General features: G+C 48.2%; 1 protein-coding gene across 1 annotated transcript in view; it reads left to right on the top strand.

The window, feature by feature from the left end:
• SEPSECS (Sep (O-phosphoserine) tRNA:Sec (selenocysteine) tRNA synthase) overlaps window positions 1-25908 on the top strand; it is a 56466-nt gene extending 30558 nt beyond the window's left edge. The window contains exons 5-10 of the mRNA XM_015416757.1: window positions 1687-1789; window positions 11611-11740; window positions 11881-11972; window positions 22647-22740; window positions 24302-24392; window positions 25477-25908. Coding sequence (XP_015272243.1) covers window positions 1687-1789; window positions 11611-11740; window positions 11881-11972; window positions 22647-22740; window positions 24302-24392; window positions 25477-25759 — 793 coding nt within the window. The 3' untranslated portion in view covers window positions 25760-25908. The remainder of the gene's footprint in view (window positions 1-1686; window positions 1790-11610; window positions 11741-11880; window positions 11973-22646; window positions 22741-24301; window positions 24393-25476) is intronic.
• The last annotated feature ends 1971 nt before the right edge of the window (window positions 25909-27879 follow it).

Raw genomic sequence — 27879 nt, 5'->3', positions numbered from 1 at the left:
AATTTTTGGTGATATGTAATACATGTTTATCTCTTTCCTTGCTATTAGTGCTTCATATCCTTTATCTTGATAGCTTTTTCTGTATGTAAATAGTTAATGAATATAATATTACCCTAAGAACCTCTGTGTGATTGGATAGTGAAGTAGTTCTTTTTACAAATAATGTACGTGTGAGTTCATTAAAGCTTAAGGAACCATTTCAAGTGTAATCATGTGCCTTACAGGTTCCCTCATTCCCTAGTTTTCATTGCAATGTCCAGTGCCCTGTTGCTGTGCTACATAGGCTTTTTGCTTATATATACTCTTATTTTCTCCTTGAGCCTTTTGTGCCTCCTTAGCAAGGCCGACCTATAAACATTAGGCATAATTGTGCCATTCTTACAGAACTGGGAAACAAACCATACTCTGCTGGGATTAGCGTCTAGAACAGGGGTGGCCAAACTTGCTGAACGTAAGAGCCACACAGAATAAACGTCAGATGTTTGAGAGCCGCAAGACATGAACAAATATCACACACACGGTTTTACTGGGAAGTATGCAAATTTGCTTTTTATTAACATTAAACTAGAGCTGGAGTTTGGCCACCCCTGGTCTACAATGTGTGTGAAGCTTGCTGGTTGACTTTAACTAGGGGAGAGTGAGGTAAAAATTATTTTAGTTGCCACCAAATTCAGTCGGATCGAATTTACAGCCGAGTGCTGAAAGGCTTTATATTCTGGATTTATTTAATTTCTTTTGCACCAGATTTTGTGTTCTCAGCTAGTATTGAGAAAGGAATATGGGTCAGAGGGGAGGGGAGTGATTTTAAAATCAAACAGCATACTGAAGGAATGATGGAATGCCTTCCACACAGGTATCCAGCAGGTACCACGTGGACTAAATTGCAGGGGCTAGCTAAAATGTGCTTGTGTACCCAGACTTTCTGTTGATTGTCTTTAAAAGGGATTAATATGTGAATATGGTTGGTATTATCAATTGTTCAAGTAAAGCTTTCAAAATAAGTATTCTCGAAAAGTAGACATTTGAGACTTTAGCCAAACTTGAGAATTTTTACTCTCATTTCCTAGATGTTAGTCAAATCAGCTGAGAGTGGAATTACACAGTAGTGGCTGAGATCCAAAGGCCGCTGAAACTCTGTCTGTCTTACACAGTATCCCCCCAGGGATGGGCACGAACCTCGTCACAAACCTAATTTTGTGATGAAATCACCTGGGTCATGGTTCACAAACCAAAGTTCGTGCCATCTCGCCTCGGTGACCCTCCCACGACCCTCCACATGGTTGTCAGGAGGCTCATGCAGCTGGTGGTGGGAAGCGGGGGGGGGGAGCAACAGGGATCACTGAAATGATTTGCGTCCATTTCAGCCTATTAGCCCATCCCTACCCCCCCCCCCGGGACATACTGAACATCAATTTTGGCACCTGATGGGAGTTGCAGAAGCAGTGTGAGATATAGTGCGGTAGTCAGCGAGCTAAAAACAGAAGCCAGGCATTCCCCTGGGCTGTCATAAGCCCCTTGCTGTGTAGACCAGTCTCAGCAACTCTGGGTTTCATCCCACCCTCAGTAGTAGGGCGAAGCCTGGACAGTGAGTAACTTTCCTTTCCCTTTTAATCCGTTTTTAGTTTCTCCTAGGACACTTCTGTTGTTGATCACCTGTGCCCAAATTTCGTTTTCCCCCCTTTGCAGACTGGAAGAACTGGCAGAGATTTGCACGAAGCACGACATCCCTCACATTGTCAACAACGCGTATGGAGTCCAGTCCTCCAAGTGCATGCACCTCATTCAGCAGGTAAGAGGGGTTTGTGTCAGATGCAGGCCTCGTTCTTGAGCCTCTGCAGCAAATGGGGATCTCTGTGTGTGCTTGCTTGTAGGGAGCGCCTGGTCCTCTCCTCGTCCTGTGGAAGCCAGACCCAGAGGCCTTCGCAGTGAGGTGCTCAAGGGGGACGGGTTCCCTGTCACACTGGGGCACCGAACGTGTTCTTGAATGTCCCTTTTTGTAGGAAGCTCCAAAGGGCCGCCGTGTCGGTCTGCAGCAGGATGGCTGGATTTGAGCCCAGGGGCGCCTGAGACACCAACGAGATTTTCAGGGCAGGAGCTTTTGAGAGTCAAAGGTCCCTTCATTAGATACAACCAGGGGTCATTTCGTAGAAAAAGAGGTGCAGGGGCTCATTAGCATAACTCATTAGCATAACTTATTTGCATATGCCACACATCCCTGACATCACCGGAAGAGTGTCAGAAGGCAACACCCACCGCTCAGGCTCCACTGGACTCTTTTGGATTGCTAGCTATTGGGGGGGGGAACGTGCAGATCTGTCCTCGCGGAGGAGGGAGAGCTTGTACCTGAAGGCGGGCGGGCGGGGGGCTCTGCAACATACCTGGCTGCTTCTTGCTCCTCATGGCCCGACTGAGGGCTGCTGGGAGCAGGGGGTGGGGCTTGTTGCATGTGCCCGCCCCCTGGGCTCCTTACTGCCGGAGCTCCGCTCCTGTGCGCTCCTGCAGGAAATGACCCCTGGATACGATGTATCCAAAGAAGGGAGCTTTGAGTCTTAAAAGCTTATCCCCTGAAAATCTTTTTGTACTCGAAGGGGCTGCTGGGCTTGAACCTTAAATGTTCTGTGTAGAAAGTTCCTTTTTGCAAGGAGTAAAGAGAATGGGGAATGGACTGGGCCAGAATCTTTATCCCTGAGGCTGCAGTTATTTGTTTGCAGAGAGTGTTTCTTATGTGTCGTAGCATTCGTAGGTCACACACACACTGCAGTTTGAAGTGATACAGTCCACTCTGCTTCCTCGGTCATCTCTTTTGTTCGTACATGTGGACGATGCCTGGCTGTTGAGACTTCTGAAGGCTTCCCCCGAGACAGAAGAGAGCATGCCAGAGGGCATCTTACATACACAGGCCATAGTGCTCCCTTAGTTGTTTATCATCGCTTCTCTTCTCTCTCCTTGGCAGCTAATTTCCCGGGGAGTGTGTGTGTGAAGGAGCAAGGGAAGTTAGCCGCTCAGGAGAGAGGCGATAGGCAATAGAAGTGGGGGAGTTTGCCCGTGATCCTGTCCGGCTTTCTCTGCCTGTTTCCATGGCAGCTTCAGGATTCTCGCCAGCCGTGGCTTCTCCTTTTCATCCAAGGTGTATATAACTAGTTTCCTGGCTCTTAAACAGGATAGGCTGGTGAAAGGCGAGCTGTCGTGGTGGTCTCCCACAACACGTTTTCATTCCAGAAACGAAGAGGGTGGAAGTTGAATCTGGGGAAGAATAAAACGTGGAGGATTCTTGTAGAGGAGTTTATGCAGCGGCAAAGAGTTTGAGCTGTGTTGTACCTCTGAGGATGCCAGTCACAGCGGCTGGCGAAACGTCAGGTCCTACCATGCCAAGACCATGGCCACGCAGCCCGGGAAATCCACAGCAACTCGTGAAAGCCTTCGACAACAGTTTGAGCTGTGATCCAGGAAATGCCTGATGCCAATCTCGCTTCTGCTGTGCTCTCCCTAGGTGATGCCGGATAAGCAGCTAGCCTTCCCTGCCCCCTGGGAAGAGAGAATAATATTGAGCTAGTGAACTATGGTGCTGGAGAAGACTCTTGAGAGTCCCTTGGACTGCAAGAAGATCCAATCAGTCAATCCTAAAAGAAATCAACCCTGACTGTTCCTGGAAGGCCAGATAATGAAACTGAAGCTCAAGTACTTTGGCCACCAAATGAGAAGGGAGCACTCACTGGAGGAGAAGACCCTGATACTGGGAAAGATTGAAGGTCAAAGAAGACGGGGACGGCAAAGGATGAGATGGTTAGACAGTGCCATAGATGCAACGAACATGAAGTTGAGCAAACTTCAGAGGACGGCGGAAGACTGGTAGGCCTGGCGAGATCTAGTCCATGGGGTCGCGAAGAGTCGGACTCGACTGTGCGACTGAACAACAACAAAAGATGACAGGCTTATTGTAAACTTTACTGATGTTGGTATATGCAAAAGGACTTTGAACATGCAGTGCTCTTATGTCGATGCCGTGCGGTGGCAGTGATGGTCACATTAGCCTGGTTGCTGTATATGACTCAGCATCTCTCTTATTTTTATAAATGGACGAGCAACTTGAGTCACGAATCCGTTAATCCTGGTTTGTGTATCTTCAAGCCACTTCAGTGCAACTTCCGTCACGTGGAATGCGTCTTTATCGCTTCCATTACACAAAGGTTTTCCCCCATGTTAAAGTCGTCACTCGATGATCGTCCCACATTGCCATGAAATGTGAGAATTGGCCCTCATCGTTCCTGTGAAACTGTTGAGGCAAGATTCTTAGGTAGGTCATAGTTTTTCGGTAGGTGTCTGTGTCTAGTCGCCTGGGTGCTAAATGGCTGGGTGTATGCAGTGGTCAGCAGCATAAGAACATAAGAGAACATAAGAGAAGCCAATGTTGGATCAGGTCAGTGGCCTATCCAGTCCAACACTCTGTTACACAGTGGCCAAAAACACCAGGTTCCATCAGGAGGTCCAGCAGTGGGGCCAGGACACTAGAAGCCCTCCCACTGTTGCGCCCCCCCAAGCACCAAGAATACAGAGCATCCCTTGCCCCAGACTGAAAGATCCTATCTATGCCTTGTGGCTAATAGCTACTGATGGACCTTTGCTCCATAGGCTTATCTAATTCCTTCTTGAAGCCGTCCATGCTTGTAGCCGCTGCCACCTCCTGTAGATTGAGAGTGAGCTTCTGTCCTGTGCCGGCATATGAAGGAGAGTCCCACTGGAAGACCGGGGGGGGGGGGCTCTCTTCCTCAGCTCTTCCCAATCGCCTGTCTGAGCATTAACACTGTGGAACTTCTTTGCATCAGCAATGGTCACTTAGCTGTCTAGCTAGCCAGTTTTCCTAAGCCGGCTTCTTTTTTTCTTTCTTCATTTTTCCCATCCACTTTTTATTTTTGAGGTAGCCGCTTTCTTAAAACAGTAGCAACGGTGGTCCGCAGGGATTAGATTGTCGCCGAGGTCCTTTTCTGTCATATGAGTTAGCGGCACGACTAACGTGATGTTATGAAAACTTCATTGACGGTTTCCGAACTGTAAAGGCGCCGCATTCAGAATTTGTATAGTTCTCACTCTGGCTGGTAAAAGGTGTTTGGGCCAAAATATATTTGCAATTGGTTGGGGAGGGGGAAACGCCTGTCGGCAGTCTGTTTCCTCACCTTGTCAGCGCCTGCTTCTTGCAGGTATTATGATAACCTAGTCACTCATGGTGCAGTTTTATCTCTGTGTGAAAAGTAATGCATAATTATTATTTCTAACATGCATACATTCTCTGGTACTCATGGTACAGAAGTGAAGACTGAGACCATACATGAAGGTTTAAAATCAGAGGCTGAAGGAAAATGGGGTAGATGGGTCATGAGAAGAGGTAGGTCAAATTGGTGTAAGCCAGTTTGGTGTCGTGGTGAAGTGGGTGGACTCTAATCTGGGAGAAGCGGGTTTGATTCCCCACTCCTCCACTTGCACCTGGCTTGGATGGCCTTGGGCAAGCCGTAGTTCTGATAAGAGCTGTTCTTGAAAGAGAGCAGTTTCTGTCAGAGCTCTCTCAGCCCCACCTACCTCACAGGGTGTCTGTTGTGGGGAGGGGAGGGGAAAGGAGTCTGTAAGCCGCTCTGAGACTCCTTCGGGTAGTGAAGGGCGGGGTATAAATCCAATCTCTTCTTCTTCTTCTTTTACCTCACCGGGTGTCTGTTGTGGGGAGGGGAGGGGAAAGGAGTCTGTAAGCCGCTCTGAGACTCCTTCGGGTAGTGAAGGGCGGGGTATAAATCCAATCTCTTCTTCTTCTTCTTTTACCTCACCGGGTGTCTGTTGTGGGGAGGGGAGGGGAAAGGAGTCTGTAAGCCGCTCTGAGACTCCTTCGGGTAGTGAAGGGCGGGGTATAAACCCAATCTCTTCTCTTCTTCTTCTTCAAATGAAAAGAAGGGCCTGCTGCTTAGTCTGAGGTTCCTTGTGAACCTCGGCACGGGGACCCTTCCCGGGGTGCTCCCTTCCTCTTCCCATCTCCTGCACAAATTTCCCTTGACCATGTTGGTGGGGGAACAGTGAGAACCCCGGAAGAGCTTTCAGGGGGCTTTCCCAGCCCGGACCCTTGCACTAGCTCTCCTTGCCTCCTGGAAACCCAGAAGCCGCCACGGTGAGATGGTCCTTCTTAGGCAGTGCTTGGGGAAGGAAGCGTGTGTCCTCCAAACCAGGTTCCTAGTTTTGCAGACCACCCTTTGCAGGGAGCGAGTGTTGTTTCCGCGCCAGGCTGGAGCAAGGGAAGCCTTCACATTGGGGAGCAGCCCCATAGATAACGGAGCAGCCAGTGAAAGGCACGCAGAAGTGCGAGAAGATTCAGGCGGGGCGGCCGTGTTGGTCTGAAGCAGCAGAACAAAGTTTGAGTCCAGGGGCAGTGTCACGGCTCAGGTAGGGTATCACCTGACGCTGCCACCACTCTGGTTCCAGGCTCCTCTGAGAAGGCCCAGAGCACCCTCCCAGGCCTTTAGACCTCCCTTTTGGCTAAATAATAGGCGTGGGGACCAGGCAGAGTGAACAATGAAAATAGTTTATTTTGTAGGAGGTCAAACAAACAGTAAGTGGGTGAAAAGAAAAGAAATCAAATGCCCTAACGCGTCTAAGTATATACTGTCCCTAGCTCACTATCAAGTGGCCTTAGACACTATTCACCCTTCCCTCTGGATGAGGGTCACTTCTCCACAGCAGCCTTAGTCCCTTCTGGCTCTGTTCCCTGGGAAGAAGAACATCTTTCCCTCTTGTACCAGTTCTTATATTCCCCAGCCCTCTTCTTCCCTATTGGTCAAAATCGGTGCCAAAACTTCCCAAGGCTTTCTGGGGGTTGTAGGCCCAGCCTCCCTTACCGCTAGCCAGGCTCCCTGGGCCTAGTAGGCCTCTGGTGGCACAGCCCAGATCATGACAGGCACCTTGAAGACTAGCAAAGTTTCATTCTGGGTGTCCCGCCGCGGGTTCTGCCGCGGCCATATCGGCCGCTGCGGCGGGACTGGCGCGACTCGCGCCGACTTCTTTGAGACCACCCACAGAGGAACGGGGTTCGGGAGCCACATTTGGGGGCCAGGGAGACCATGGTTCGAAACCCAGGAGGGGACGAGCTCGAGTGAGAATACGGGGACCTTTACCAGCCGTTTGTGTGGAGTCCAGCGAGGAAGGCTACTTCCCGACACCGCCAAGATCCTGAGGCCGGGACACAGGGAGTAGGGATACAGAGAGAAACACACGTGAAACAGGAAAACACCACTAGAGAACAGGGTGGATGGGAAACACATGGGGGAGATTGTTAATTGTAGCAGATGTTGATTGTGAGACTAAATAAAGTGGAGAAACGGAAGGCACCGGGGAGGAAGCTGGAACGGATCGTGGCGAGGAAGAGAGAGAGAGGGTGCGCACGACCGAACAAACCAGGAACGTAAGCTGGTGTATGAACTGAATACACAGCCCGTTCGCATTCTGAGGTGCCTGTTTCGAAGCTGCAGGAGGTCTCACAACGGCAACCGGGTATTCGGGACTTGGGAGGAACGGCGATCACGACACTGGGTATAAGTGTTCGTGTGCATGCAGTGCAATGGAATCCTGTAAGCAGACAGTCGCCCTGACCCAGGTAGCCCAGGCTGACCTGATCTCATCAGATCTTCGAGCTAAGCAGGGTTGGCACTGGCTTGTAAATAGGTGGGAGACCTCCTAGGAATACCAGGGTCGTGAGGCAGGTATTGGCAAAACATCTCTGAACTTCTCTTGCCTTGAAAATCCTACGGGGTCACCCTAAGTCGGCTGTAGCTTGACGGCAAAAAGAAAGAAAGAAAGTCAGCTGGGAAGAGCAAGGAATGGGTGATGAGAAGTGTGGGTCCTACACATCGTTTCTTTCTCCAAAGCCACCCGCTTGGGCCTCAGTGCTGGGAGGGGGGCTGCAGCAAGGCTCGCAAAGATGCACGGATTCGAGAGCTGACCCACCTCAAGGCAAGGTCAGCTACAGCCAAATTAACATTTTTATTGTAGACGAAAGCTCCATTATTAGAGCGAAAATATCCCGGTCGAAATGCGAAGGACAGTTTAACTTCCTGTGTAACTTATAATGGAAATAATAAATCATTTCTAATGATAGCCTTGTGGGGAAATACCACAGGAGCACAGCGGGCACAACAGTCCGTTGGACCGCACACTATTTTCTGTCTTGTTCCCGTTTTGCTTTGTTTTTTTCTAAAATGATGTATGTTTAAACATTCAGAGGAGTCACCTTTACTTTGAACCTCCTCACTTTTGGCTGGGGGAAATAGATTCATTCTGTTGACAAGGAAACTTTTTTTCCCAGGCACGTGTGCCCGTGCGGCAAAAAAATAATAATAATCACCCTCCTTGCTACAGCGACCCCTTGTGGTTTCAAGTGATAAATTGCACTGAAACAGAAGTTGTCTTGCCGCTGAAGAATTTGTATTTCCTAAGGAATTGATGGGAATCCTCCTTGAGAATCTGGAACAGGGATACAGAATGAAGTGTGTCAGTCTGGGCTACACTGTACATTAGGAAAACGAGTGTGATAACACAGTACACTGAAATCATGAAACAAGCAAGCACTGTATAAATAACGCAGACCAAAGAGTGCCCAAGTAATATACACAAAAGGGAAGCATTTATATAACAAAATAACACAATACTAGCAAGGAATAACAAGAAACCACATATATCAGTAATAGCAAAATTACATCATGTAATTTTTGTTGTTCAGTCATACAGTCGAGTCCGACTCTACGCGACCCCATGGACCAGATCCCGCCAGGCCTTCCGGTCTTCCGCCGTCCTCTGAAGTTGGCTCAATTTTATCTTCGTTGCATCTATGACACTGTCTAACCATCTCATCCTTTGCCGTCCCCGTCTTCTTTGACCTTCAATCTTTCCCAGCATCAGGGTCTTCTCCAGTGAGTGCTCCCTTCTCATTTGGTGGCCAAAGTATTTGAGCTTCAGTTTCATTATCTGACCTTCCAGGGAACAGTCAGGGTTGATTTCTTTTAGGATTGACTGATTTGATCTTCTTGCAGTCCTAGGGACTCTCAAGAGTCTTCTCCAGCATCATAGTTCAAAAGAATCTATTCTTGGCTGCTCGGCCTTCCTTATAGTCCAACTCTCGCAGCCATACATGACTACTGGGAATGCCATTGCTTTGACCATGCGGACTTTTGTTGGCAGGGTGATGTCTTTACTTTTTATCATGCTGTTTAGGTTCGTTGTGTATTACATCATGTAATACACAAGTACATAAGTAGTACCAAGGAAACAGAAGACACAGACTATACAAGAAAATGTTCTATTGCTGATTGAGTGCCCGGTTTTGACTGTTTTAATATAAGGATTGGATTTTTGCCTGTATATACTGTTCTGAAAGGAGCTGCGGTGGCTCAAGTGGTTAAGACTCTGAACTGCAGGCTGTGGAAGGTCGGTAGTTCAGCAGTTCGAGACCCGAGTGTGCCGTATGACGGAGTGAGCTCCCGTCTCTAGTTCCAGCTCCTGCCAACCTAGCAGTTCGAAAGCAAGAAATTGCAAGTAGATAAATAGGTACCACTTCGGTGGGAAGGTAACAGCGTTCCGTGCACCTTGGTGTTTAGTCATGCCGGCCACATGACCACGGAAACGTCTTCGGACAGCGCTGGCTCTTCGGCTTTGAAACGGAGATGAGCACCGCAACCCTAGAGTCGGATTCGACTGGCTTTCGAGCAAGGGAACCTTTACCTTTTACTGTTCTGAAGGCTTCTGTACACTATGAGTTCTTTATGAAGTAAAACGAAGGCTTTGAAGAAGAGCCATCGAAACGAAGATTGAAATCCGGAGTCTTCGTCCCTGTGTCTTCTGTTTCTTTGGGACTACTTATGTACTTGTGTATTACACGATGTTATTTTGCTATTACTGATATATGTGGTTTCTTGTTATTCCTGGCTAGCATTGTGTTATTTTGTTACGTAAACGTTTCACTTTTGTGTATATTACTTGGGCACTCTTTGGTCTGTGTTATCTACACTTTACATTGGCCATTAACTTCCCTTGGTGCAACGAAATCTTAGCTCGTATCACGTGGTGGAATTAACATTTGAAGGGTGAGGAGGGTCTTCCTAATGTGTGTGCGCACGCGTTGAGTGTTATAAAGTCGCCTCCTATCTATGGCGACCCTCTGAATCCGCGTCCTCCAAAACGTCCCATCCTGAACAGCCTTGCTCAGGTCTTGCAAACTGAGGGCCTTTGTGGCTTCCTCGACTGAGTTATTACTTAGTGATTTAATTTGATGTTGATCCTGCCCTCCCCGCAAGTGAGCTCAGGGCGGGTTCCATCCTAAAATTTGCAGTACAACAAATCGAGAGTTTAAAATAGATCTTAAAAACCTATCTTAGAAGTAAAGGTAAAGGTTCCCTTGCTCGAAAGCCAGTCGAGTCCGACTCTAGGGTTGCGGTGCTCATCTCTGTTTCAAAGCCGAAGAGCCAGCGCTGTCCGAAGACGTTTCTGTGGTCATGTGGCCGGCATGACCAAACACCAAGGCACACGGAATGCTGTTCCCTTCCCACCGAAGTGGTATCTATTTATCTACTTGCAATTTCTTGCTTTCGAACTGCTAGGTTGGCAGGAGCTGGAACTAGAGACGGGAGCTCACTCCGTCATGCGGCACACTCGGGTCTCGAACTGCTGAACTACTGACCTTCCAAAGCCCGCAGTTCAGCATCTTAACCGCTTGAGCCACCGCAGCTCCAGAAGCAGTGATCCATAAAAGACCGGTGCCTCAACCGATTTCAGCAATAAGCGGTTTGTTCCCAGGAGGCCACTCGGACTGGGGGTCACTGGAGAGGAGGCCGATAGCGGGGGGGGGGCGCCCACCGCCTCCACTGAAAGCCTGGCGGAAGAGCTCCATCTTGCAGGCCCTGTGGAATTGCAATAGGTCCCGCGGGGCCCCGGTTTCTAATGGGAGCTTGTTCCACCAGGGAGGCGCCAGGGCCGAAAAAGCCCTGGCCCTCGTTGAGGCAAGTCGGACATCCCTGGGGCCGGGAACCACCAGGAGGTGTTGATTAATAGATCGTAAGTTCCTGCGGGGCTCATATGGGGAGAGGCAGTCCCGAAGGTATGCTAGACCCTGGGCATTAGTCCATCTTCTATTGGGTCTCTCTCCTGTCAGGTCTCCCTGCTGCCTTCAGCTTTTCCTAGCATTATTGTCCTTTCCAGTGACTCTTGTCTTCTCATTATCTGACCAAAGTACGAGAGCCTCAGTTTAGCCCTTTGAACTTCTGGGGAGAGTTGAGGCTTGATTTGATCTACAATCCACTTATTTGTCTTTTTGGTCGGTCCATGGTATCCATCCAACTCTCCTCCAACACCCCCTTTCAAAGGAATCAACTTTCTCCCGGTCAGCTTTCTAATATGCCTAGGTATTTATTTATTTATTAATTAGAACATTTATACCCCACTTTTCCTCGTGGCTCAAGGCAGCTTACAGTAATAGTTTCAACAAATCTTCAGTTAAAGCCAGTGTAAAACAACAATGCCGCCGGTTCATAATGCAGCTAGACTCCCGTGTCGCACTGAACTCAAGTCAGGTTCTGCGTTCTGCCTTTTCAGGGAGCGCGAAGAGGCCGGATAGATGCTTTTGTGCAGAGCCTGGACAAAAATTTTATGGTTCCTATAGGTGGCGCTGTCATTGCTGGCTTCAGTGACGCCTTCGTCCAGGAGATCAGCAAAATGTACCCAGGTATACATGGCTGCCTTATGTTAAAAAAATTGATTTTTCTTCGGGGAAACATCTCTAAAAGAACTCGGGTGGCTTATTCTTTTGTATAACAAACGAATGGTTGTTGGGAAATGACTGATACCTCCTCCTTTCCCCCCCGGGAGGAGCGTCCGCCTCCCCTTCGTTAGATGTTCTCATTACCTTGCTGTCCTTGGGCACAAAGGGGTACCAGCAGCTGCTGAAAGAACGAAAGGTAGTGTGTCAAAATTAACCGATGGCAAATCGTAACGTCACGTCAGAAACGCGTGAGCAGCAAGCTCCTCTTGGCTTACGGCGCTCCAGACATGGGCAAGTAAAGCGTCTTTCTTGCAGAGTTCTGTGCCTCACATTTATACGAGTGGGTGGGAGTGGAAGGGGAGAGTGTGGGTTTTTTTAACGGGTCATCCCAACAAGGCTCCCTTTTCCCAATCTGCTTGTCACGTTTCGACGTTGCCTTTCTCGGAGCGTAGGCGGGGGGAGGTATGGTTAGCCTTGCAGCAGTGCCGTTAGTGATGCTTGTCTGAGAGACTGCGTGACTTCCCCGGGACACATGTCTCTCCCCACCCCACCCCCACTGCCGGTTAGTAGGGATGCCAGCCCCCAGGTGGGATCCCCCCGGGATCACAGCTCAGCAGACGACAGAGATCATTTCCTGGAGAAAGTGGATGCTTTGGAGGCAAGAGATGGAATTCACTGCCACAGGAGTATGGACGGCTTCAAGAGGGAATTGGATAAGCATATGGAGCAGAGGTCCATTGGTGGCTATCAGCCACAAGGTATAGATAGGGGCTCTGGGGCAAGTGCTGCTCTGTGTTTTTGGTCCTGGGGGGGGGGGCAACAGTGGGAGGGCTCCTAGTGTCCCGGCCCCACTGCTGGACCTCCTGATGGCACCTGGCATTTTTGGCCACTGTGTGACACAGAGTGTTGGACTGGATGGGCCATTGCCTTGATCCAACATTGGCTTCTCTTACGTTGTTATGACTCCCTGGCCTCGTACCCCACTGAGCTCCCTGTCCTGCTCAGGCTCTCTCCCCAAATCTCCAGGAGTTTCCCAGCCAGGATCTGGCAACCCGACGTTCTTATGATGGGAGTCCCCCATCATAAGAACGTCAGAGAAGTCCATGCTGGATCAGGCCAATGGCCCCTCCAGTCCAACACTCTGTCACACAGGGGCCAGAAATACCAGGTGCCCTCGGGAGGTCAACCAGTGGGGCCATCTCCCACCGGCGGCCAGGAGGCATCTGCCCCCCTACTGGTAAGCTTTGTGGCTCAACGGCAGTCTGATAACAGGACTGCCTAGCCCTGAACTTCCGGCACCAGTCCTGTCAGCCTCATTTCAGTTCCGGCACCAGTCCTGTCAGTCTAAAAAAAAAAAAAAAGCAGCAAAGGGAGGAATGAATAACTGAAATTTCTAACTTAGAGAAGAAACGTAAGAAAACTAAATGTTATAAACTAAATGTTATAAACAGCTTTATAGGGGCTATGGTGGCTTAAGTGGTTAAGATGCTGAACTGCAGACCGGAAGGTTGGTAGTTCAGCAGTTCGAGACCTGAGTGCCGCATGACAGAGTGAGCTCTGGTCCCAGCCCCTGCCAACCTAGCAGTTCGAAAGCAAGAAATTGCAAGTAGATAAATAGGTACCGCTTTGGTGGGGAGGTAACAGCATTCCGTGCACCTCAGCGTCTAGTCATGCTGGCCACATGACCACGGAAACGTCTTCGGAAAGCCCTGGCTCTTCGGCTTGGGAATGAAGATGAGCACTGCATCCCTAGAGTCAAATTCGACTGGCTTTCAAGCAAGGGAAACCTTTACCTATAAACAGCTTTATAAAACCAAAAATCCCGTTACAGACATTAAAGTTAATTATATACAATCAAATTATATACAATCAAAGTGGGGGAAGAAAACTGAAGCGTTAAGTGGGTCACAGCCATTTCAACCTAACAGCTCAGCCACGGCCGGGAGAAAAGTGGATGGGAAGTCCCTTCCTGGTCGATCCCCCCCACTTCTCCTGGCCCTGGCAATCCAGGAGAGCCAGTTTGTTGTAGTGGTTAAGTGCACGGACTCTAATCCGGGAGAACCGGGTTTGATTCCCCACGCCTCCACGTGCAGCTGCTGGTGTGACCTTGGGTCAGTCACAAGCTCTGGCACAGCTGTCCTTGAAAAAGAACAGTTTCTGTCAGAGCTCTCTCAGCCCCACCTACCTCACAGGGTGTCTGTTGTGGGGAGGGGAAGGGAAAGGAGTTTGTAAGCCGCTCTGAGACGCCCTTGGGAGGTGAAGGGCGGGGTATAAATCCAATCTCTTCTTCTTCTTCAAGCTGTAGCTAGAGGAAAGGAGGAACCAAACTTGCCAGACTGGTTGGGCTTGAGCCCATTTGGGCCAGCTTGGTGCTGGGTTTGGTTAGCAGGCCGCCCCAAGCCATATTGCTCTTTTTGAGTTCGTGCCCGTCCGTAAAACTGACCCCCGAGAGAGGGTGAACGTGGGAAGGGGGGAGTGCAAGAAAAGGAAAGCTGCTGGAGGAAGGTTCTCGTCTGCAGTCCAGAAAAGACACATTCTGTCTGCAAACCAGTCAAACGGGTTAGTGTTGCAGACTGGGAAGCGATGGGCCTGTGTGGCAGACAGAACAAAACAGGCAACGCCGGCCACCTTGTGTAGGCAACATTTTTGCTCTTACAATTTAAAAGGCCCTTCCTTTTCCCCACTTGTGCCCCCCCCCCCCCCAAATTTATTATTTTTATTTTCATATATAAACAGACAACACTACAATTGTTAACCATATATCTAGAAGATATAACATTACATAACTATAGGAGAACATTTTTAAACAAGAAGTCGTTTCTTTTACGTAACTAAAAGGTTGGAGTTAAAAAAACATACAGAAATATATCATGTGATGTTTTTAAAATATAACAATTTTTCATAATAGGGATTTTTTGGTACAATGCCACTATTTGCCAGATATTCTAATATAGGGTACCAAGTCACTTGGAATAGTTTTTGTTTACTTGCTGTGTTTTCCTCGAAGGTGTTCTTAGAAATTCGACTGAGTACAAAGTATTCCCAAAGTTTATTTTGCCAGCAATATAAAGATGGAGCATCTTTTGTTTTCCAAAATTGCACAATGGAGATCCTGGGAATTGCAATCAATATTGCAGTCTGTGTCCGTGTACTTTTTCTCTGGTTCTGAGTAGTGTCTGATCACTCAGTTTGCTTGGCGGTTTGTGAGCAGATGACGATCTCATGCTATAGCTGCTAATATCCCCCCCTCCCAGATGTATTGTTGGAAGACATTCTAATTTACCCAGGCAGGAGATCTTGGTTGAATTCATGTTACCTTAATTCTTGGAACTCTCAGTTCTCATGCATTTGAACCTTTCTTTTTGCAAGCCACTTTTGTATGCAATTAGATGGGAACCGCGTGACTTGTGTTACTTAAAATAGGAGCCTCCTCTTTAATTCACGGATGCTGTTGGATTGTTCCTTGCAGGGACTCCCCAGTGGGGTGCCACTCCCTGCTGCGTGTGTCCCCCCCCCTCCCAGTTTTCATTACTGCCTACACAGCATGACAGACAGCATTACGTGGCACTGGTTTAGCTCTTTTGGGGAGGGGAAAGCAGATCCAGAATAGGTGTGTGCAAAAAAAAAATAATTCAGCCCATTCGGATTCTGCCAAATCGGGCAGAATCAATTTCGGCTGGCAGTAAGACTCCCCCATGTCAGTTTCGTCAGTAGGAGCGGATTTGGCATTCTTTCCGCCAGCCGACTGTCCGCCAGCCGACAGCCCCATTATATCCTATGGGCCATTGAAGTCAGTGGCGAAAACATAGGGTATATTCTGGGGGATGGAGGGGAGGGGGCTTGAGGGAGAGGCTCCAAACTCGTAGGGTAGCTGCTGGAGCCTTTCTCCAAGATACCAACCAGGTTTCAAGAGCATTGGACCAGGGGGTCCGATTCTACGGGCCCCCAAACAGGTTGCCCCTATCCCCTCCATTATTCTCTATGGTGGGGGGAAATCTCCTACCTAAATGCCTTGGCGAAAGAGCTCCGATTTTGTGGCCCTGCGGAACTGTGCAAGGTCCCGCAGGGCCCTGATCTCATCCGGAAGCTCATTCCAGTAGGTCGGAGCTGCCACAGAAAAGGCCCTGGTCGATACCAGCCTGGCATCCTTAGGACCGGGGTGGGGGTGGGGAAACGATTGTGTGACCCTGACCGTAGTGTGCTCTGGGGAACGTGTGGGGGAAAGGCAGTCCCTCAGGTAGGCAGGTCTACTGACTTCAATGGACTGATGGTCTGATTCAGGAGAAGGAAGCTTCATCTGTTCGTTCTGTGCTTCTGCATTGGGTGCATTTGGGTCATTCACTAATTTCTTATGCAGATACAGCGGAAACACCCATCCCGAAAGGAGGCTGCCCATTGCATCTCTGCACGAGTTGCTGCTCTCGGTCATTCCCTTTAATCGAGAGGCAAGCCCAACACAGTAATATAGAGAAATACAGCTAATGAATCCCTGTGAGGGCAGGCGGTTGTATGCTCTTAGGGGCGAGGATGAAATGAGTGTTCAGTTTAAACTCAGGAAGAAAAAGTTGTGCCGGCTAATTAGAAACTTGGGGAATAAAGAGAGAAGTAGAAGGAGCTGCCGTAATTGCCGTAGGAACGTCGCAGCCCTGCCTGGGCACGAGACGCTGTGAAACGCCTAATGAGTCTTCACGAAGGGCTCGTGGCCATTTTAAAACAGAATCGGCTTTATCGGGGCCATTTTCCCTCAAAGGCAGGACGGGGGGGGGGGAGGAATCAATGACTATTTTGGTCTTTGTTGGAGGGTTGGATTTACAGTGACGATAAATAAGGACCGAGGAATATTAGGAGTTGTTGGAAGCAACAAATAATTTGGCAGATAAAAGCCTCGATGAATGACCATATATCTGTAGAAAGTAATGAAATTGTTTCCCCTGTAGCGCGTCTTTTGGTTCCATTCAAAAAGCAGACCTCTTCCCTAAAAAAACAAATGCAGCTTACTCCATAAACCCAATTTCCTAATCGTCATAAATATGTTTTCTGTTGTTGTAGAAATAAGAGTTCCCCCCCCCTCCACTCCATTTTTATTATTGCACCTCGAATGTGCGTATTCCCAAATTGCAAGGTTTTAATCGTGACGCTTTATTGCTTTTTTTAGCTCTGCGCAGGCTGAGGCAGAACTATCACGCTCTCAGCAGGAGCTATTTATAGCTTGACATTGAGTGCTCCTTTCTATATCCGTTCCACTACGCCTACTCCAAAAAGAAAAAGAAAAAAGGAGTTCAGGCTGTAAAAAAAATCGGAATAACTCCCTCTCTCTGCTTGCCTCAGCCTTGCTTCCGGTCTTACTGCAGGTTGTTTAGGACTCCTGTTGACAAAGAGCCCAGCCGGCATCGTGGGAGGGTGAATCTCTGCGGCACAGCCGGACAGCCTGGGCCCCCCCCCCCCGCTCCCCCTCCCCCCCCCCCCCCCCCGGTAGCTTGTTATGATAAAGGTTTATAAAATTGTCCTTGGGATGGAGAGAGTGGGCAAAGAGGAATTTTCCTCCCTCTCCCAAAATACTAAAATTCGAGGGTATCCAATGAAGCTGGTGGGCAGTAGGTTCAGGAAGGACAAAAGGAAATACTATTTTACACAGAGAAATACTACTATACACAGAGACAGATTAAAATGTCAAATTTGCTGCCAGAGGATGGCCAGAGGATGTAGGGATGGAGAGAGTGGCCCATGGTGGCTGTGGGGAACCTCCACATTCAGAGGCAGTCAACCTCTGAATCCCAGGGCCAGGAGGCGACATCAGGGGAAGCCCTCGGCCTCTCCGCCCTGTTGTCGACCATCCTGAGGAACTGGTTGGCCACTGTGGGAGAAAGGATGGTGGACTAGATGGACCACCGGTCTGATCCAGCAGGGCTCTTCTTATGACCTTCTGCAGCTAGGGGAAGAACTGAAAACCTCAGCTGATTTTTGTAGTATGTGTTTACAAATATACAGATTGGTCAGAGAGTAGGCACGGACAGTCCCAGTCATACAGCATCATCTGTCCCCTTCCTGCAACTAATGTCCCGGCCCCACTGGTGGACCTCCTGATGGCCCCTGGTATTTTTGGCCACTGTGTGACAGAGTGTTGGACTGGATGGGCCATTGGCCCGATCCAACATTGGCTTCTCTTTATGTTCTTACGTTCTTATCCTTAGTCCCTCCCCCAGATATCCTGCAGCCCTTCCCAGTTGCTCAGCTTCTTTTTGTCAGCCAGACGTCTTTTAAGCTGCCTGTCAAAGGCCGTGGCTGAACAAGATTTGAATGCAAGCCTTGGCTCTTTCGGTAGCCTTTCGGAAGACACGTTGGCTAAGCAGGTATTCTGAGGTGGTTGGCCCTCTCCTGTCAGGTTCCACAGCAAGTCACTCTTCACACACGTTTCCTAAAAAGCGTTATGCTTTATTAGTGTACAAGACTGGTACCCTGTCCACAGGATTATTGTTAGGAATAACTAGAAGGCAATGTTCCCTCTAAGCTATGGAGTCTTGTGAGCAAAAATTCTACTTTGTGAGCTACTGGCATTAAAGTTGTGAGCGAGCAATTTGGCTGCTGCATAAATTAGTTTGCTCTGGAGCCATCCTTCCTGAGCTAAGACAGAAATGTGTGAGCCAGAGGCTAAAAAACTGTGAGCTAGCTCACACTAACTCAGCTTAGAGGGAACACTGGGCGGGACCATCCCAATCCATATAGCTGGGCAAGGCAATTAGCTAAGCAAATGAACGTCGAGCGCACGCACGCGCGGGAAGATTCCCGGCGGGAGATTACATAATGAGCGGGAGAGTCTCATGGTTTCCTGAGAGCAGAAAGATTCACACCAAATGTGGACCCCAAGCCCTCCCTACTTCACAAGGCCGTCTAGCTCCCACGGCCTCCCTGGCACGTTTACGGCAAGCTGCTGAGCTGCAAGCAAGGTGGGAACAGGGAAGGGGAGACTACACAGATATGGCAGCTAGCTGACATCACCTGCCTCTGCATCCCAGCCCTGGACTTCCTTGGCCGTCTCCCCTTCAAATGCGACCAGAGCCGACCCTGCTTGGCTTCCCCTTCAAATGCGACCAGAGCCGACCCTGCTTGGCCTTCAAATGCGACCAGAGCCCATCCTGAATCACCCCAGTTCAGGGCAATTCCATGTACTCAAGATGTGATGGCCATGATCCAAACCACTTTGTGCGAGAGCCGAAAATACCTTTGTGTGCACAGAGTTTCCTGCTGGTAGCAGCCCCTGGGAGGGCCACGGGCCTTGGGGATGGCTTCTCGGGGACAGGAAGGGCTGCCGCTTGGTGGGGAGAGCTCTTGGTGAGCAACTGGAACACTGCTTGGGGATCCCGGCCTTTGCGCGTGACTACGGTTACCTGCGTTTCCCCATTCCCTGTGCTCAGCTAGGAAGTTTTCTCCAGGGGACCATTCATAGGACCCATTTGTTCTCGTGCTCTTAACACAAGAACGCCAGGCTCATGCAAGATCACCCCGTTTCCTGCTGTGAAATGGGAAACGTTGCCGTTCGTAGGCAGTGTTCCCTCTAAGCTGAGTTAGTGTGAGGTAGCTCACAGTTTTTTAGCCTCCGGCTCACTCGTTTTTGCCTTCGCTCCGGAAGGAGGGCTCCAGAGCAAACTGATTCATGCAGCAGGCAAATCGCTCGCTCACAGCTTTAATGCCAGGAGCTCACAAAGTTAACTACCAGTTTGGTGTAGTGGTTAAGTGTGCGGACTCTAATCTGGGAGAACTGGGTTTGATTCCCCACTCCTCTGCTTGCATCTGCTGATGTGACCTTGGGTCAGTCACAAGCTCTGGCACAGCTGTTTTTGAAAATGAGCAGTTTGTGTCAGAGTTCTCTCAGCCCCACCCACCTCACAGGGTGACTGTTGTGGGGAGGGGGAGGGAAAGGAGTTTGTAAGCCACTCTGAGACTCCCAAGTGAAGGGCGGGGTATAAATCCAATCTCTTCTTCTTCTTCTTAAATTTTTGCTCACAAGACTCCACGTCTTAGAGGGAGCATTGTTTGTAGGTGTCTGTGGCTCAAATTGTCAGGAACGTTGTCTCAGTCGGATTGTTTAAAATCAGTTGTAGAAGACTGAAGGGTGTGCAACAAATTTGGGGGGAGAGCCTTCGTCTCCCTTCAGAAACTTGATGCTGGTCTTGCTTGAAGCAAGGCTTCCTTTAAAAAAAAGAAAAAGCAAACCCTCTCGTCTTCCCTCACTGGAAAGGTAGCTGACATTTAGTGCATAAGTTGTTCAATACCCTTCTAGTATGATAGGATTCTTCTGCGTTGGAGTTAAATATAGTAGCGGCAGCATGGGGAAAAATCAATGGCACTCAGTTACCTTTCTTTTAACTAAGACTTGTGCTTGGAGCCCTCATAAATCCTGCACAAAATAGCCAGATTTTCTAATAGAGGTTAGATATGGATTTGACCCCGCAAAAGGTATTGCCTTTGTGACGAGGCACAATTAATTGATTGTATCGTGAACTGCTTAGCTGGCTGCTTGCAACGGTCCTAGAAGCATGTGGAAGTGGGGGGGGGGGGATGATTTTGAAATTCAGATCTCCTGATGAATGGGGGACATGGGACTGTTTCGTCCCCTCGAGTGGCCCCGTGGCCCCACAGCCAGCTGCAGACACAGCACTGATGGGTGGCTTTGCAGTCATACCTTTTTAACGCAAGCAACTTTACTGTGGGAGAAAATGCCCAGCGGCTCAGCCTGGCAGGCAGTGCTTGGTCTGGGCTTCCTGGTGCCAGCCACGCTCAGGGGATTAGTCAAAACTACATCGTGGAGAGCAATGCTCCCTCTAAGCTGTGGAGTCCTGTGAGCAAAAATTCCACTCTGTGAGCTCCCGGCATTAAAGTTGTGAGCGAGCGATTTGGCTACGGCATAAATTAGCTTGCTCTGGAGCCCTCCTTCCTGAGCCAAGGCAAAAATCTGTGAGCCGGAGGCTAAAAAACTGTGAGCTAGCTCACACTGACCCAGCTTAGAGGGAACACTGATGGAGAGTCTGTGCCAGACACTCTGGCCATTTTGGTAAGAGTGCATGCGTGCATGTTGGTTAGTTTTTGCACAGATGGGACCCTGGGGCTGCTCTTCCTTCCAGTCTGGCTTAACCCATCTTATGAAGGTGCCCAGTGTTCCCTCTAAGCTGAGTTAGTGTGAGCTAGCTCACAGTTTTTTAGCCTCCGGCTCACACATTTTCATCTCCGCTCCGGAAGGATGGCTCCAAAGCAAACTGATTTATGCAGTCGTCAAATCGCTCGCTCACAACTTTAATGCCAGTAGCTCACAAAGTAGAATTTTTGCTCACAGGACTCCACAGCTTAGAGGGAACATTGGTTGGAGTCTATGAAATCTGTTCCGTCAGCAAAAAAGAACCTCCCACCAGTGGAACATGCCCCTTCCCTCAGCAGAAGGTTCCATCATTAGTGGGTTGGAAGATGGGATCCATTAGAGGGTTGGAACATGGGATCCAATGCTGTATAACAAAAAGTTTTCAAATATATTTTGATAGAGCCTGAATTCAGCCAGGGGTCATTTCGTTCTTAATTATGTGTGTTATTGTGAAGATTTCCGCAACGGGTGACTTTTAGGAGGAGGAGAGGAGAAAAGATTGGATATATCCCCCACCCTTCACTACCCCGTCCTGGAAAAAGCTGCTGTCCTCCTTTACCCCTATGAATCATTGTTAGTCCCGTGTGAATATGTGTAACTGTAAATCGCTCAGAGCCAGCAGCTCTGCAGGATTGAGCAATTAATAAATCGAAAGATACCTGGTATACCTTGGGAGGGTCCCCCATCTAACCGGAGCCACCTCTGCTTATCTTCTGAGACTCCATGAGACGGGGCTACTTTGAACCATATGTGTCAGGACAGCCCTTCTGTACAGTCGCCGTATTATTGGCAGCCAGCGTGGTGTAACGGTTAGAGATGGGTGAGGATCTGGGAGACCAGTTCAAATCCCCATTCTGCCACGGAAGCTCACTGGGTGGCCTTTGGCCAGTCACATACCTTCAGCCTAACCTACTTCACAGGGTTGTTAGGACATAATGGAAGAGAGAAGAATGATATAAGCAGGGGTCATTTCCTGCAGGAGCGCACGGGAGCGGAGCTCCGGCAGTAAAGAGCCCAGGGGGCGGGCACATGCAACAAGCCCCACCCCCTGCTCCCAGCAGCCCTCAGTCAGAGCAGGAAACAGCCAGGTAAGTTGCAGAGCTCCCCCCCCCCCGGCCCAAGACAGTCCAGTGGCACCTTTAAGACCAAATTTTATTCAGGTACAAGCTCTCCCTCCTCTGCGAGGACAGATCTGCACGTCCCCCCCACACCCAATAGCTAGCAATCCAAAACAGTCCAGTGGAGCCTGAGCGGTGGGTGTTGCTTTCTGACACACTTCCACTGATGTCAGGGGGTGTGGCATATGATAATAGGTTATGCGAATAAGTTATGCTAATGAGCTCCTGCACCTCTTTTTCTACGAAATGACCCCTGGATATAAGCCGCTTTGGGTCCCTGGTGGGGAGAAGGGGGCGGGTATACATGAAGTAAAACAATCAATGTGAACTTGGTACTTGTCATAGAACTCCCCTCTGCAGTGCTTCACCCTAAAATGCAAGGCTCCTCCACCACTACCCAAGACTCTTCCCGGTTCTCTTTGACCCCAGCCTTGGTGAAGGAAAAAAAGAAGCTTCTGCTGATTATTATCAGCTCCTGGTTGGACCTTCCTCTTCTGTGCCTCGGTCTTGTTTTAGTGCTGCTAAGTGTGATGGCATCCCTGAAGGGTACAAGCACCTTGTAAGGAACAGCTGATAAAACTAAAAAAGGGGCTTTGTCCTGTTCTTTTCCTCCTCCTCCTAGGAAATGTTTTCCTATCTTTCAAGTGAGCTGAAGAACTTAGCGGAAGCCTACAGTGAAAGACTGCTGGAGACGCCTCACAACCCTATTTCCTTAGGTAACTAGGAGCGACCACTTGCATTTCTCATGCAGTAACTATGGAAGGCCATCTTGTGTGTCTTTTCTGGTAGTGGCTTTTCTCTATGCACGGCCGGATGGAGCTCTTTGACACCTGCCCTCAGGCCTGCTGCAGGCCCATGAGGCTGCAGGGGGCAAGGACTTGGGCTTTTAAAGGCAAGTTGACTACTGTGTGAATGCTTTCAGGCAGGAAAGCACCTAGGGCCTTTCATTAACAACGCACTGGGCATGTGGTAACCAATGTTCCCTCTAAGCTATGGAGCCCTGTAAGCAAAAATTCTACTTTGTGAGCTACTGGCATTAATGTTGTGAGCAGGAGATTTGGCTGCTGCATAAATTAGTTTGTTCTAAAGCCATCCTTCCTGAGCGAAGACAAAAATGTGTGAGCCAGAGGCTAAAAAACTGAGCTAGCTCACAGTTTTTTAGCCTCCACCTCACACATTTTTGCCATAGCTCAGAAAGGATGGCTCCAGAGCAAACTAATTTATGCAGTAGCCAAATTGCTTACTCGCAACTTTAATGCCAGGAGCTCACAAAGTAGAATGTTTGCTCACAAGACTCCACAGCTTAGAGGGAGCACTGGTGGTAACATGGGGACTTTGTAAAAATCATAGTTAAGAATAGAAAACTACTAGTAGAATACATTTCACAGAGAAGTCTGTTTTGTCTTGATTGCTTCTGGGTGTGCATGTGCACGCTCATTAAAAACATGTTCTTCATGCCATTAATAAAAATCAGGGGACACTTCTCTTATTTCCATGCTAGTGTGCAGCTGACAATTGACAATAATCAAATCCGCTAACTGCTGCATCGGTTATCGCAGCTTATCCTGTAGTGCTTTGAGGCCTTCTATGTAAACCAGTGTAAGGAGTTTAACTTCTTCAGTTTGGTAACAAACTACCATTTGCTGTGAGTCGTGACAGAGAACTTTTTGAAAAATTGTAAGGAATAAAAGACTGCTGTTCCATCATCACCAAGTATGGTCAAACATCTAGTCTCTGGGTTGAATTCAAACAGCTTTTCTGCTGCTAAAGGTGGGGGAAGCTTTGACCACCAAAAAGGTTATGCTGGGGAACAGGGACAAAAAGGCATGTGTGATGGAGCTGTCCTATGTAGGGGGAGGTGTGTGAGATTGAGTGAGAAAGCTGGCTGGATCCAACCCCAGCTAGAGATTATCCTTGATGAGAGGTTTCCCAGTGAGCTTCCAACACCTATAAAAGAAGGCTGTTAATCATGGTTAGCAGTGCAGATAAAACACTGTACTGGAGTTAAGACCTATAAAGGAAGGCTGTTAACCTTGGTTAGGAGTATAGATGAAACACTGAACTCTGGTTAAGGCCCATAAAAAGAAGGAATGGTGATGTTTTCATTTGGGATGGGAGGAGGAAATGAAAAGGGAGTGTGCAACTAAGATTTTTGTATTTCACCAGAAAAGGTGGTATATATCGGATAACTTTATGAGAACACTCAAGTCGTAAAGTATGTTTTTGTTGATTTAAAAAAAAAAGCTTTATTGTAACACAGCTACTTTGCATTTTCAGCGATGTCCTTGAAGAAGCTAGATGAACAAAACAGTACAGCAGTTACACAGCTTGGATCGATGCTTTTCACAAGACAAGTTTCTGGAGCAAGGCGAGTTCTTCCAGTAATGTCTTGGATTCAGAATTATGATAAGCAGTAGAGGCTAGGCTGCTATCTGACCCCCAATGATGTGTAAAGTTTGACAAGACTGACTTTGTACACAGCTTGATCCTTTAGGTACATCCTTTGAAGTAAACCCAACTGGTTTTCATTGGGCTTACTCCAAGAAAGTGGGAGATGAGCTGAGGTTTGTGGCCTTTTGTGGGATGCAGGTGGCTCGGTTGCTAAATGTGACTGGCCCTAACTTGTTCACTCGTGTGACGACCCCTTATCTGGGGAGGTCTGGTTTCCCTTTAAAGTGTTCTTTATGTTTTGTTTTACTGTGTATATCTGGCTGCCACCAGGAAATTTAAGGCTTTCCAAACCTGTATACTATACTATTTTTGTCACTGGGTAGGTAGGTTGGGTTAAGAGCTTTCGAGGTACTAATGTGGTCCTGGGAAGTATTTCTTTCAGAGCTGGTATCTTAATAAAAGTAGATTTATTGATATAATTCGTAAATAACAGGATAGTACTCTGTATCTAGGAATGGGTAAATACTGAACAATTCCAACTGGTTTTTCACACACTTTCCTCTCTCACTGTCAGGGATTTTGGCATGTAACTTTGTAACACATTTTTCCCTTAAGGCCATATACATTTACTGTTTCTTTTTTCCTGTCACTAAGACTTTTATTTTTCTCTTTAACTTTACTTTCTTCATTCATATACATTCAACTCTTCTTCATACACAGAACTAATTCCTATATCATCCACAAGACAGCTTCTCTCTCTGACTTCAGAACTAACTGACTGACTGTTTAACTGTCCTCATCAACTGTCCCCCTTCAGCTGTCAAAACCTCAAACTGTCACTCCTGATAGACATACATATTCATCCACACAGCATCACTTCCAAAACCCCTCCCCCTCGTTGTCACTCACCAATCACACCACACTTGCCTCTTAAAGCACTCTAGACTGTCACATGCAACCAAACATTTAAAGAGACACACACCCATAAACAAGGAATCGTTACAACTCGTCTTTGCATTTTTGACATTTGCATTTATAACTTAATCGTGTTTGCTTTCCAGGGTGGTTCCCCTTGGTTCTCTGCAAACCGTGAGCGGCTACGCTTTCAAAGGCTTCATGTCACATACCGACAGCTACCCCTGCGCATACCTCAACGCTGCGTCCGCCATTGGAATGTCCAAACAAGACGTAGATGTGTTCTTGAAAAGGCTTGACAAGTGTTTAAAGACTCTAGCGAAAGGAAAGAACCATGGCAAAGATACGCCCATACTGAATGAAGAAGAAATGGTGTCTGAAATGGGAAAATGCAGCACAAATGCAGCTGAAGGAAATGCCAAAAGTTAAGATTATGAAAGATAAATTTCCAGTTTGTAATGTGCAAGTTGTATTTTTGGGTGGGGTGTGGGAGATAGTATGATCTGCAGTGCAATTAATGTGCAATTAAAATTAATTTAACCAAAATGTAAAATTAATGATTAGACAGTGTCATAGATGCAACGAACATGAAATTGAGTGAACTTCAGAGGACAGCAGAAGACAGGAGGGCCTGGCGTGACCTGGTCCATGGGGTCGCGAAAAGTCGGACTCGACTGTGCGACTGAACAACAACAAAAATTAATTTAACCAAAAAGGGCCCCCGTTCTAGGGGACATTGTCCTTCCAGGCTTAATTGAAATGCATGGTAGTGATACACAAGCACGGTTCTCATCCACCTCCCATTACTTTCACTGACAGTTGTGCCAGAGAATGTTCTGCAGGATTGGGCTCCTAGAAAATTTTTAGGGTTAGGAAGGTTGTCAACGAAATTTACGTCTCTGGGCTTTTCTGCATTCTCATCTTCCTCATTTTAAGTTCCTGTTTCTTCGGGGTTTTGTTTCTGTTCTGCATGCATTTTGCTCCTTCTAGCAATCGATCCAGTATTACACCTGTGTGCACCTCGGTGTCTAGTCACGCCGGCCACATGACCACGGAAATGTCTATGGATAGCGCTGGCTCTTCGGCTTGGAAACAGAGATGAGCACCGCATCCCTAGAGTCGGATTCGACTGGCTTTCGAGCAAGGGAAACCTTTACCGTTACTTATGCCTGCCATAAACATGTGTAATATCGAATCGACCAGTAGAGGGAGCAAAACACATGCAGAACAGAAACAAAACCCCAAAGAAACAGGAATTTACAAGCAAGGAAAAGGAGAATGCGGAAAGGCCCTCTATCAAGGGACTAATGCACTCTGTGCAGGATCTGTGTAAATCTGTTAGTGGGGGCCAAGCCATTGCACTGCCAAGGTCCGGCTCTTGACGTGGGTGAATGGGAAAGCGGCCGCTTTTTAAAGACCACTTTGATACTTTACTCATAGTGCCATGATAGCCTTCCAAAAAACTGGTACAGTCATAGGTGGTCCCCTGTTCGGGCAGCTGCCCACTTAGCTCTAGTAAGGTTTTTAAATTATTAACTGATTTGTTACAAAACCAGGACAGACTACACCACACGATATCACATCCTTTTGAATCTCTTGTTCCGCCACTCTTGTAACAAAATATTACAGAACCACCTTTGGCATTCAAATTGTGTGATGTGTTATGATCTCCCTGCCTCGTGTTCTTTTTTTGGAGTGGGGGGGGGGATGGCATAAATTTTATCAGTCTTGACTTTGGAATAGTTAACCAGGAGTGTTTCCATTCCAGGATTCACCCCACCCCACCCCCCACCCCTGGTGGCACACAGCGTGCCCCTTGCTTTATTTTAAGCATTTTCGAGCACAGCTTATGGGGCTTTCCCCTTTAAGTCAGAGCGAAGAAGAAACTTCTTTGCTCTGACTTAAGAGGGGGAAACGATGTTCTTGCTGCAGACACAGCCTTTGTGTGAAAGCCCTGCCTGAAGTTCATCGGGGTGGGTGGTGGAGAAGAGAACTTGCAATGCCTTTAAATGGTGGTTCTCAGAACTGGCATCCCTTTTAGCCCTTTAACAGGACTTTAAATAAAAAATCAGCCATATAACTCAGGTGGGAGCACTGGCTCAGCTCTCACGAGGGCATAGCAAGCTGTGGGGGGACTGGTACTGCCCCTGCTGGGTTACTGGCAAGTTAGCCCATCTGCACCAATATGACAACAGGGTGAGGTGGTGCAGTCTCAGCAGCAAGCAGCTTGGGGACAGGGTGTGAAGACCGTTCCCGTCTATTCCATTGAAATGAGTGTGAACCGCCCAAGAGCATCCCAGCGAGACTCATGCGGGAGACCTTCCTGCTGGATTGGCCTGGCAGCCTGCTCTTGATGATGCCTCTGCAGGCCTTCCCACCCATGCAGACTGCCACTTCTTTGCTCCTTCTAGTGATCGATTCAATATTACACGTCTGTATGCCGGACAGAAACCTGTGTAACATTGAATCAACCACTAGAGGGAGCCGCTTTACAACACGCTTGGTTCAGTTGTCGTTTTCCCCACCTTACCTTTCAGACGCACGAGCAG

The sequence above is a fragment of the Gekko japonicus genome, unplaced genomic scaffold, assembly GCF_001447785.1.
Source record: "Gekko japonicus isolate JY-2015 unplaced genomic scaffold, Gekko_japonicus_V1.1 scaffold56, whole genome shotgun sequence".
NCBI classification, from domain to species: Eukaryota; Metazoa; Chordata; class Lepidosauria; order Squamata; family Gekkonidae; genus Gekko; species Gekko japonicus.
The sequence above is the reverse complement of the archived record's forward strand: the minus strand, read 5'-3'. Positions and strand labels throughout refer to the sequence as shown.